The sequence below is a fragment of the Oxyura jamaicensis genome, chromosome 6 (assembly GCF_011077185.1).
Source record: "Oxyura jamaicensis isolate SHBP4307 breed ruddy duck chromosome 6, BPBGC_Ojam_1.0, whole genome shotgun sequence".
Lineage (NCBI taxonomy): Eukaryota > Metazoa > Chordata > Aves > Anseriformes > Anatidae > Oxyura > Oxyura jamaicensis.
The window spans coordinates 21,408,638-21,421,529 of record NC_048898.1 but is presented as its reverse complement, the minus strand read 5'-3'; the positions used below and the strand labels follow the sequence as shown (position 1 = coordinate 21,421,529).

The 12,892-nt window shown below is 34.9% G+C and overlaps 1 protein-coding gene across 3 annotated transcripts in view; it reads left to right on the top strand.

Annotated features, from left to right (window-relative positions):
- The window catches only part of KNDC1 (kinase non-catalytic C-lobe domain containing 1), a 60,586-nt gene that overhangs the window by 12,983 nt on the left and 34,711 nt on the right, over window positions 1–12,892 (top strand). For all 3 annotated transcript variants that reach the window (XR_004751786.1, XM_035329302.1, XM_035329303.1), the window contains exons 4-6: window positions 9,093–9,239; window positions 10,880–10,997; window positions 11,368–12,386. Coding sequence is in view for 2 of the 3 variants with exons in the window: in XM_035329302.1 (XP_035185193.1) it covers window positions 9,093–9,239; window positions 10,880–10,997; window positions 11,368–12,386 (1,284 nt within the window). In the remaining variant the exon portion in view is untranslated. The remainder of the gene's footprint in view (window positions 1–9,092; window positions 9,240–10,879; window positions 10,998–11,367; window positions 12,387–12,892) is intronic.

Here is a 12,892-nt window from a genome sequence, read left to right as displayed (position 1 = left end):
ATAAAGCAGACTGGATAATGCTCCTGTTTAATAACTTCTATTATTTAGAGGTGATAAAATACAGTAGTTCTGAAAACTCAGCGTGCAGCAGGATTAAAGTTTTTCAGGGATGAAAGAACTGACAAAATTATATGGAGTTGAATACTGCCTAGAAGAGGAAGGGGAAAATATTGGACAGAAGAATGAGAAGAAATTGAAGTTCACGGTTCTGTTTTCTCATCTAGAACTTGTTGCTTTCTGCTATCATAGCAAGAATGGGGCATGCTGATCTCTCAGCTGGGAGAGAATCAGAACTGGAAAAGGCTGAACACTGCCAGTCTCTTTGCTAGAATCTGACAGCTGTTGACTTGAAGTTCTCAGTGGAATATAAGTGATTTAGTCAAAAAACAAAACCAAAAACTTTGAGTGTTTCAACAACCTTAAAAGTAAACAAAAGCCAATTCTATGCAAACTGGTACAACTAATTCAAACAGGAAAGATAAACCAAGTATTTTGTTTTGGTTTTGAAAACTGAATAGTTAAGATTCATGTGTCTTATTCCTATGAAATGTGAAAAGGCAGTTGGATTGTTATCTACTGTATAAATATTCTTATAAGCATATAAACGCATGGTTGAAATGCCAAATGAAACCTACTGGTCTAGGGAGTAGATAAAGTAAGGTTCAGGATATATATTTCAGTCCTACTAAAGAAAACTGAGCTGAGAGTTTGGTACTGTAGTATTTCTCAATAGCTGATCATTACTGCTCAGGTCTCAGCTGTTGGTCCTTCTCTAAATTACAAAGCATTCTTTCCAACAAATCGGAACAGCAGAAGGTATAAAAGAAGTCTTGCTTTTGCCACTTCCCTGGCCTTTTAAAGCAGTGGCTTTGAATGCCATGAGATTATCACTAGTGTTCTGTTCTGTCTTTAGCTCTGGGAGGGGAGGAAAAAAAAGACTTTTTACCTATGCTTCTGGAGGGTTTTTTGGTTTTGTTTTTATCTGATGGGGAAATAAGTCTTTTAAAACAGCTTGTTCACTCTTTATTGCGTTCTACTTCCTTTAGACTCATGTAGTCTCCTTCGGAGACTAATTCTTCATAACAGCAGAAAGGCTTCTCATCAGCAAATGGTAACTTTTCTCCTCCTGTAGTCTAAACCATTCTTTTCTGAATGTTATTTAAAGCTGTCTTTTCCTTCAGTGACAAAAATAAATTACTTTTATTTGGTTACCTGGGCTTCTGCTGTGCTATAGAACAGAAAATGAAATCTTCCTGCTCTTGCTTTTGCATCATTGGCCCAATTGAGGAAAAGTCAGGAACTTTGTGATGAGCAAATATTACCCTTTAGTTGCTTTACACAAAGAGCTAACCAAAGGAAGGAATATGAGACCAACAGGATTATTTTTTTTGGCAGCTGTCTTTTTTTTTTTTTTTGGTGGTGTTATAGATAGAATCCCTTAGAATGTATAATTTGATTACCCCCAAAAAAACATAGTTTGTTGGTTAGTTTTGAAGTTGAGCTTGCAAAGTTGTCATATCGGTCTTTTCTAACAGGCTTTTTGAGCCTATTGTCTCTAAATCTGAAACACAACTTTTTAGACTTCTATTTTCATCAGTAGTAGTCTGTCTCATAGATAGAAAAATGCCCTCAGAAGAAAAATAATGGAGTCTATAGATGCCCTGCTCAGTGAAAATGAGCAGTACTTTGTTTCTTCTTTGCTTTATTAGGTTCTTCTAAGTGGGCATCATTAAAGCTACTCTATCTATAAGAGAAGGCTCAGGGGAGACCTCATTATAATGGCCTTACTATCAGCAATAACTTAACTTTCTATTGCACTTACCACTTATTTCCATAATTTACTCTTTAGCACACTTTTATAATCCTTTTGAAATATAAGTCTAAATCCTTAAAGGCAATAAGACCTACAAAACTTCCTCATCATTACTTGATGTCAAAATACATCTGTCATGAATTTGTCTGTTTTACATGGTTATTTGGGTCATAAACAAAGATCCATGATAATTGCTGGTGTCTGGAGACTAAATATTTGTCATAGTTCAAGGGAATATAAAATTGTTAACTATTTGTATATCATTTCTAATAGTCATTTCACCGGGGTATGAGAACATTCATAAATACCTTCTTTCTGAAAAGTTCAGAAACTGGTTCACTTAGAATTAGATGGCAGAAGAGATTGTTTCACAATCTCCAGATGAAATTTTGAGACTACTTCAGTCTACACTATGAGTTGAATGGTCATAGAGTTATCTCATCAGGCTGCTTTAGACTTAGTTAACAGAGCCTTCAGGATTATGACAAACAGATTTCCACCTACACATCATTTTCCTTAATTACAGCATTTCAAAGAGCAACTGAGAACGTATGTTTAAAGTTAAGGATCTTATCTCCTGGGAAATGCATTGTGAGTGGCTTAGGCTTTCTTAGGTGACCACTGGAGCAGGTTTTGTTTAAACTTGTTAGTATATATTTGCTTCAGGATTCTTGAACATCTGAGCCCTTTCACCAAGTTACCAAGGTCAGGTGCTGCTTTCTCTCAACTACTATATGTTGTCATTAGGCAACGGGTGTTGCCACTTCACTTAGGGATGCTGATTTAATCAGCTTGTTTTGGAAGAAGCCTGTGAGTGTGGTATACATGTTACACTTCCAATGTAAAAAAAAAATTTGTGTGTGCATGCTGTACAGTTCAAGTCATATCATGTTATACATCAGTTCTATATATCTTGTCTAATAGACAAGAAAGAGCAAGGTTTAATTCTGCAGAAAACATTCCCTTATGAAACTTTTTTTTTTAAAAAAAAAAAAAAACTCCCTGTTCATCCTCCTCTGTTTCCTTTCCTGACATACTATGAGTGCTACCTACTCATTTGCCATTTCTGTCACCTACAACTGTTGTGTGAAAATCAGTGTTCTGAGGGAATAAACAAGGTCTGAGGTCAGAGGCAGTGATGTTCTTTGAATGTTGTCTCCCAAGATATTATGTATTAGGGTAAGTTCAGAAGTGTTTGGCCAGTTCTTTGCATCTGCAGTTCATCAAAGATCTTTATTCCTCCTAGAAAATTAGAAAGAATCTATTCAGATTATTACTTCAAAGAACAAACTTGTTACTGTACAGTAACAACTACTTTGTGTCAGAATCGTGGTGTCAGTTCATGGCATGATAGGGGAACTGGGGGTTTGTTCAAGTTTATTGGCTTGTAGTGCTCTTAACTGGAGGTGTTCTCCTTCAGTTATTTAGCTCTGAAATGTGGAATAAGCATACCCTGATACGGTGTTGTGTGAATGGATCACTCAGCGCAGTGACAGATTTTACCAGTAAGCAGTTTCTCTTAAGTTTAATATAAAAAATAATATAACTGTTTAAACAAAATTTCAATAACTACAAATGAAAATGCCATACAATGAAAATAAATCTTGTATTTTTGCAGTTGAGAGAAGATGGAAGTAGTCTGCTCAGCATGCATGTAACAATTTCCCAGGTTTTCTTGTTTCTATGCCTACAGGGAATAAATTGTGTTAGTTTAGTAAAATGACAAATGAATTACCTATGGCAGGTAACTTAAAAGTAAAGAGATTAATGGCTGATAAATCATAAGGAGAACTGTGGTATGTGAAACTCAGAATTTCAAAAGGAGTTTAAGAAATCTCATTGTTTAAGAAGCTTTAAAGATAAATGTCTGTAGCTTTTGCTACAACCTATCAGGTCTCCAGAGTTTTACTGTAATGCTTTTTCTTGCCTGTCATTATTACACTTCCACAGTCCCCCAGGAAAGTAGCCAATTGAAGTGCTATTCATCAGGGTTAGGGTGCTGGCTTTTGTGATTAAAGGAGGCTGAAGCTGGGATGTAAGTGTAAGAAACATGTTTTTAATTTACATCATCACCCTGCAAATACAAGAGTAACTTCATGAATGTAGCCTGGTTTATAATTTGTCAGCTACTGTATTTGTTCATCTTTGTGTGACTTCTTAAAGTGAAATGGATGTTTACAACAGTCGCTGACAGTAGCTCAAGAAATATCTCAGTCTTCACTACAGTAGGTAGAGTACCAGCCTCTTGAAACTTCATTGAGGTCCAGTTGAAACGTTTATATTTTCTCTGAGTGTAGCTCTGGACTGACAGTATCATTTTTCAAACCCATCACTGCTATAGATACTGGAAGCTTAGTCTGTGAACGATAGTCACCTGTTTTATTTAGCCATATAGAAAGCCAAAACAGCTGTTAAAATAACATGCTTGTAGGTGACATGGAGACTACTGTAAGCTTATAGTATTATGCCTTTTAAAAAAATAATAATAAAAAATTACCTCCTATCAAAGAAGACCTCAAAAGACCTGAAAAGTGGTTTGTTTATGGCAACCTAAGGAGATGATTAGAAGCAAGTCAAAAGGTATGCTTTAAAAATCCTTAATCAAAGTCCTAAAAAAAATAAATAAATTAGCAAGAACTGTAAACTAGGGTAAGTTAAAGGAGAAGAAAATGGAACAAGGTAGGATAAAAAATAAAACTGAAGTCTTTAAAAAAACAACTATTAAACACAGGGATGCTGCACAGAGTCTGTAAGTCAGCAGATGGACAAAGGTGTAAAAGAATGATTCAAAGAAAGGTTCTAACCACAATTCTTCATAGCGAACTATCAAAACTTCTGCTTAAATAAGAGTTTCAGTTGAATAGACTATTGACCATATTGATGAAACTAGCAGTAAAATAAATTTCCAAGACCAGATGGTAAAACAGCATTCATAAAAGAAGTTATTACTTACAGTAATATTCTTAAGCCTGGAAGAGGATTCCCTGAGGGAGAGTTTTATTCTAGAAATCTGTGAAGTCTTCCACTGCAGCAGACATAGTTTATTTGCCAGCCCTCATAAATGAAAAAGTGAGTGGCAACAATAAGATGAACATAGGTAGATTTAAAAATAAACATGAGGAATTACTCCTTTGTATTTTCAGAAATTTTCACTGTAAAACCGGAGTGCAAAATTATTGTATGGATAAAATTTAGACAAATTTATGGAGGAAATGTCTTTTCCTGAACCATAACAGTAAAGAAGCCCTCAACTACAAAACAGTGAGATTAGGGTGATGTACTAAATAAGGTTTCCTCAGTTCAAACTGAATGGCATAACTAGAGATCACAATAAATAAAAGCATAATAAAATGTAGTAAAAATACTAATAAATAATGTCAGTCATAGTATGTGATAAATGCATTTAGATTTTGATTGGATCATTTATCCTCAAGTTGTAGCATTGCTTTTTAGATGATTGCATCACCAAAGTCTTATTTGTGTTTTTGCAGCACAAACTGATTACCTGACATTTGCTTAAGAACGAATTAAAACATGAAAGTGTTTAGTTGTTAGGTCAATAAAAAGGCAATTTGACACGTGGAATAAATGCTAATCTCAGTTTGTGAGCAGTTTATTTGAGAAGAAGCTGGCCTGTAATTGCATTTTGTTCAGTTTTTTGAAATCTTTTGGAGAAGAACTTTTTCATGTAAGACGAGGTAGCAACTATAGTTAAAAGGGATAAATTGCAATTATAGCATTGGTTTAAAATATTATTTTTCCAGCATTTGCTGCCAATTCAAGATATACTCTGTTCTATGAGTAGTATACTGGTTTAGCATTTCTAGGACATTCTGCAGACTAATTATCTGCACATCTAAAGTGCTAAATGAACAAAATGCTAATATTAAATACTGCACCTTCCCGTAGTTACAGTTTATGCAGAAAAGAGTTTTGTAATGAAGAAAAGTATTAAAAAGATAATAGGGCAATTTCCCTTTCATTTTGTTGCTGAGAAATATTACTGTCTGACTTCCTTTTGCATAAAACATGTTTTAGAGGGAGTTGGCATATTGAAAAAGACATAAATAAATATGAAATGCTTTCTCCTAGTAGTAATTTTGTTAAGCATTAGCTTGAATTTGTAAGACTTTAAGATTTATAGCAACACTGAAGCTTTCACTTATGGGACCCTTAAATGATTTGAACTGTGACAGCAATCTCAATAAAATGGAAAAAAAAAATGGTGCAAGGTAAAGTAAGGGTCATATATCAATGTCAAAACCAAGAATTGTTTTATTATTTTCCTGTAGCTTACCATTTAGTCAAAAATATTTTACAGCGAGTATTAATTCTATTATGGTCTTTCTTTCTCTGTTGACGACCTAAAATTCTGAATTCAGTGAAATTTCAATACCAAATGTAAATGGACGTTATTCATAATTGCAATATCCTAAATGCTCATACAGTTGCTGTTCAAAAGCTCTCTTGTCAGCTTTTTTCTGCATTGTTTGTCTGCAAGTCTGAGTTCCTATAGAAGCTTAACTCTTGTGTCCTGCCAAGTAGTAATACAACAGTGCCTCTGTCACACTCTGTGTGTAGGCTTGGAGTTTTTGCTTCCTCTCATGATCTTTTGATTTGCAGATTTTTAAAATGAGAATGGATCATTGTTATGAGTTCACTTCCTGTAGTGGTCATAAAATAGCATGTAGCAAGCTAAATTACTTTTGATTGGAATTGACAGAAACCTTTTAGAATGTAGTTCAGTCATAATATAAAATTTTAACATGATGGCAGATGTCCTCACCCTTAGCCTGAAGATTTTATTTATATATGTAGCATCTTTACCTTCTTGAATTTTTGTTTGTTTGTTTTATTACTTTTGAGTCTTGCTACACCTTTGTGTCTTAGAAAACCCTAGTATTAGAATAAACCTACTATTCAAACTATATGAAGTCACATGTATGATTATCACCATCAGATCTTTTCCAACATATCAGCTCCCTTAGCCTGTTGCTGAGAAGAAGATTTTCAGGACCTCAAATCAGATCTGTGACTCTTCTTTCTGTTGCCATTTTGCTTTAAGTGTAAATTATTTCCACAATGACTTTCCCATTAATGCATACAGTGATGATTTTATATATGATTTTTGTTACTTTTAGCTAAGTGTAAGTGTACACCCTACAACCAGATCTGGAGAACTGATTTTCTAATATAACTTCTTCCCTTTCTTCACACTCTTTTTCAAGTTGATAGAATAGTGCAGTCTTGCCGGTATGGCCCAGGTATTTTCTGTTACAAGTCGGATATAGTATTTATCTTGAAAGTCTCTTTAGGAATTGTGAAGAGAGGTGTGTGTTTGGTGTTTTGTTGTTGTCTGTCTTCCTTTTGGATTCTTCTGAAATGCATTTTAGTTATCAGCTTCTGGAAATGTAGTATTCTTACCCCATAACATAACAGATTCTATAATTCATAAACAATTCTCCTTAGCAGGGTTGAAGACTTCTCCCATGCTCCCCCACCCCCTCAACTAAGGAAGAAACCTTCACTTGGCAGGTATGGGGGTGTTAAGTGGCACGACACCACTCTTGAATAATTAAAATTCATCACTTCTAATATAGTGCTTACTTTCCTTGTCTTCCAGGAGAAGGGAAGTTGTTTGCTGCCCTTTCTTATTCATTTTCAACATCTCTTAACACTAAAAATATTTAGACTGTGAGATTTTTCTCTTTTTTCTTCTTTTTTTTTTTTTTTTTTGCTGAGAACAGTCACTTTTAGTGAGCATTAGATATTTTCTACTTGTGGATTTGCTTTATTTATTGCATTTATCATCTTGCTCTCCTTTCCCAGACAGCAAAAGTTTCTTCTTAAACAGTGTAGTAAGTGGAAGCAGTAGATTTGATGCATAAACTTGTGGAACACCCCACCTAGTGGATGATCATAAACTCATTTTCTCATTGTTTCACTTTAGTTATGAGGCTTAACTTTTACATTGGAAAACTTCTTTAACTAATGAATACCGTAATAAAAGTAAAATAGCATCCCATTTTTATGTGAATGATGCCATATGTTGAAACAACATAACATATCTGTTCATCTTTGTTCTTTTTATAACCCATATGTCTGAGATGTGAATTTCTGGACACAGGTCTGGAAGACAAGGTGGTACAGAGCAGCTCAGCAGAAAGGGATCTAGGGGTGCTGGTTGACAGCAGGCTCAACATGAGTCAGCAGTGTGCCCTGGCAGCCAAGAAGGCAAACAGCACTTTATGATGCATTAAATACAACATAGCCAACTGGTCAAACAAGGTGATTCTGCTATATTTAGTGTTGGTACAACCTCAGCTAGATTATTGTGTACAGTATCATGCGCAATAAAAAAAAAAAAAAAAAAGGATGTTCAGGTACTTGAAGGCATCCAGAAGAAGGTAATAAATCTGGAAGAAGGACTAGAAGGCATGTCCTACAAGGACAGGCTGAGGACACTTGGGTTGTCTAGTCTGGAGAAAAGAAGGCTCAGAGGTGACTTTGCTGCTCTCTGCAATTCCTGAAGAGGGGAAGCACAGAGGGGGGTGCTGGTCTCTGCTACCTGGGAGCTGATGATAGGACATATGGGAATGGCACAAAGCTGCACCAAGAAAGGTTCAGATTGGACTTCAGGAAAAAAATTTTACTGTGAGGGTTATCAAATGCTGGAACAGGCTTCTTTGTGAAGTGGTTGATGCCCCATGCTTGTCTGTTCAAGACAGATTTGGACAACTCCCTCATATATCTGTGTTAACTTTTGGTTAGCCCTGAAAATGTCAGAGTATTTCTTAAAATTTGATAAATAATATGCTGTATTATTCCTGCTTGCTTTCTTTATGCCTGATGGCACTTTTAAAATACCGTTATATATGAAGTTTTTTGTCAGATATTTTTCCTGTTAACAGAAATGCCACTTCAGTCTCCCAGCATGCTTCTAACTTAAATACTACTTACAGACACGCAGGCACACACAGAGGTCGATTTTATATTTAAATGTAGCTGATGAACAATTTTAACACTGGTTCCTGGTGAGGAAGAATAAAGGTTCTAGCTGGACCACAGTGTTATTTCTTTATGTTGGTAATGAGCATATTCTCCAAAGCAGTACTGAAACCTTGTTTTGTTCCTCTTGATCCTTTAAACTAAACTACCTTTTCAGTAAACCTGGTTAAGTTACAAATGAAAGCAATGTAAGCTGTACCCTTTGTTCTCAGAGCTCTTTTGGAGAGATAATTGGTAACATATTCAATGTCTTTTTTTAAACTTAACGCAGGCACACATCTATTCTCTGGGTGCAACATTGAAAGCAGCAATTGAATATATAGTAGAACCTGAGACGGAATCTGAATTTGGGCAAGATCTGCATACTCTACTGGAACAAATGCAAGAAGAGAATCCTGAAAATAGGCCAGATATTGAGGTAAAACAGCCTTCCATAGCTTTCCATTAAAAAAAATCTTGTACATGTGTAGTTGTTGATAGAGATATTATTTATATATAGTATGCTCTGATTTTGCAGCAAAGCTGAATTTTTTCCCCATACTCAGCAGAATCTCTTTTCTCTTGCTAATCCAGTGGAAATACAACTTCAATATCAGATGTAAATGGGTGATGGTGATTCCATTTTTAAGAAGATTAGGTGCAGCACTTGTAGATCCAAACTTTTTCATTATCTGTTTTTTCCCACTTAATTTTTGATTTACAGAGTATAACAATTGTTCAAATGTCACTTTTCTTGGCTTCAGTTTTTCTACTTCAGAATAGTATTATATTCTTTTCCTTCTGAGATGGTAGGGTATGTTTTAAATGGTATAGCACCCCTAATGAATATTTTGCAAGAAGTGCTGCAATAGAAGGATGAAAAAGTTCATTTCTGTAAAGCAAATAATACCTCACTCCCTGGTTGAGGGCTGCCCGGATAGGAGACCATTCCTAACATGTATCCTGCTGTATTTCTATTTGTGTACCTTTTTTTTTTTTTTTTTTTTTATCATAGTCAGGATAGCTATGATTGTGTAGCAATTGGTCTGTAATCCCTGAAAGCTATTTCTGACTACTCACACTAACTAAAATGGAGTAGATCAAGGCTGGCCTAGGGTACATACAAAGACTTCTTTGCAATTATCTGTTCTTTTTACCTTTTCCACTGGGCTGTTTCTTGGGCAGAGAGGAGTGGTGGGAGCTCTTCTGAGGGTCTACCCATAGAGTTTTCTAGGCATTTCACTAGGCTGTAGCATGGCTGGATACCTGTCTCACTTTTTCCCATTCTTCTTCAATCTGATCTGTGAACCAACAGTTGTTTTTCTTATTCCACTTACAACAGCAGAAGAGCAGTGAAGCAGGTTAACGGGGAATTAAGACCAGCTTCTTAGAGCTGTATAAGGTCTCATCAGTGGTTATAGTTGATGAGGAAGAGGTATGATGCGTTTAGAAAGAGTTCCCTTCTACTTCCTGCCCATAGTGACAAGCTGTTACATAAATGTATGTAAATGTCTGTAGACTGACTGATACCAATGTTTGTCATTAAATGATGCCAAGCTACAGATTAGAGATACTAATGTAATGCATTTCTTCTCGTGATCTGATAATGACTGTTTTTGCTAACAGAGTAATGCTTTCTAGATATTTGTTTCTCTGTAATTTTTAAAAGATTCAGAACTTCTAATGTATTTTTGGTGATTAGAAATATTTATCATGCTGCTAGACTCAAGTGAACCATTAGTTGCTTAAAAATAATCCATACTAGTTTTTTACATTTGCAATATATTATTTGTGAAGTATGACACTTAAGATTAATTTTTATCAGTTGTTCTCAGTGTGTTCTAGCTGTAGGCTACAACTTGAACTGTATTAAATAATTTCATGATAGCCCATGGTTAAAATGATAAATGAATTCAACTGTATAATAGAAATGTACAGTATAATGAACTGTGCAAGAAAGACCTCCAGTGTAGCATCTTATAATTTCAGATGTACTGTGCGAGTTAACATGATTCACTTTACTCAAAATTCACATATCTATTCATTATTAAATAAGTATTTAACACTAATTTTCTCTAGAGTATTTTGTCATTATGTGAAGAAAAACTGAAGATTGCTTCATCAAGTAATATTTGTCGAAGCCTCTCTGCTGTTGGAAGAAGAGTTCTTTCAATTGAATCATTTGGTGCTTCTCAAGGTAAACTTAAAATGTACTTAGTCTAGAATTTTAGACTGTGACATCTGAAAATACTGTGTATACCTTTTCTGTTACAGGTTCCTTTCTGGATATCAAAAAGTTGTTGTTAAATATTTATGGATGGGGGTGGGGGCAGGAAACACAACTCTTAATGAACATAATATATTTTGAATAAACATATATTTAACTTTATTTTGACTCTGTATAGAATGTTCTTTAGTGATGTGTCCAAAAATCTTTTTTTTAGAATAAATATAATTTTTGTAACTGAATATACTTAACAGTAGTAGCTGAAAAAACAATATATTTACTAGTAAACATTAGAAGGTTTAAATACACATTTAATATAAGCATCTGTTTTTGCATCTAGATGCCTGTGATAACATGTGGAAGGGAAGAGTGTGTCAGAGAAGTTTGGGATCTAAATTATACTCAAATGAGAAAAACAATATAGGTGATTCGTCTGCAGTGGAAGATGTGACAGCTACCTGTCATAAGGACTCTTCTGTAGTTACTATGGTGACTGGCAGAGACAGTGATTTAAAGGAAGTGCAAATTGATCTGGATAATGAGAAAACTCAGCATTCTCAACTTGCAACTCAAGCTAAAAAGAGCAAAGAAGAGGACAAACATGCAGTATATACTGACAGCTTTGCTAGTGCTGCTTTGGATATAAAATCAAGTGTTATTGACCTGGAGAGAGATGTCATTTTTAAGAAAGGTTCTTTGAGAAAAATTAAAACCTTTCCAAAGCTACCACTTGAACCTACAGAAACAAATCATTTTTTTACATCTGTAACCAACAGTGGAACTCTAGCTAGGAAAAATCACTTGCTTACACATGAGTCACTACCTCTAGACAATAATAATGAAATTGCTTTTTCAAAGGGAAATCTTAATTCACTTGCTATTAGTAGTCCGCACATAACAGAACCAAAGAATCACCAGGTTAATGATCTTCATTTAGAAGCTCCTTGTGTGTGTACGCAGGTGTCTGGCATGAATCTAGAAGAACACATGTCACTTATTAAAGGTAAAAAGATAGGTTTAATTTCATGTGATCACAAAGAAGACTGTTCTGATACTACCTCTGAAATGCCTGTTACAACTGGTATACTAAAAAGTCCAAATCAATCAATTACTGGAGCAAAAATGCTAGACAATTACATGGCATTGGAAGACTGTACTGAAACTTTTCAAGGGTCAAATGAAAAATCTTTATCACACTTTAACAAGATGACTTCAGTGTTGACAACAAAACCCAGTGGGAACAGATATGGATCAAACCTAATTAGGTCTCCAGAATTAAACAGCGGTACAATGAGCGCAAACAATAATGAAGATAATCTTTATCAAGGCAGAGGGTCAGAAATCAAAAGTAATGAGCAGGTAGTAAAAATAAAGTCTTCATTGTATAGTTGCTGTAGTCATTTATGTGGAGATGAAATGACTTAAATACTATGTGTTCACTTTCTGCTCCCCCTTCCCTCTTCAGCATCCTGGAAAATCAGATTTCGCTGGTCTGCACACTTTAAGAGTTAACATTGCAAACATGAGAAAAAAAAAAAAAAAAAAAAAAAAACACTTTTTTTTTTTCCTCTTTAAAAGTAAAGTGCTACAGTGAAACTTACGCTACTGAAAAAACAAACTGCAGTTTAATTTTTTTTTGCAAATGGTACTGGAACATGCTCGCTAGTGTGACAGAGTAGCATAATTAAGACCTAATTACATATGTCAGAAAACATTACCAAAGCATCTGTGAATTTTTAATCCTTTTATGTTACTGTCAATGCATAAAGTTCACTATCTTGCAGTAGGCATCCCAGGTGCTTATGAAAATTGCAGAGTTCCTGGCTGTAAACCTGACCTCACTGAAATCAATGGCAATATTACAT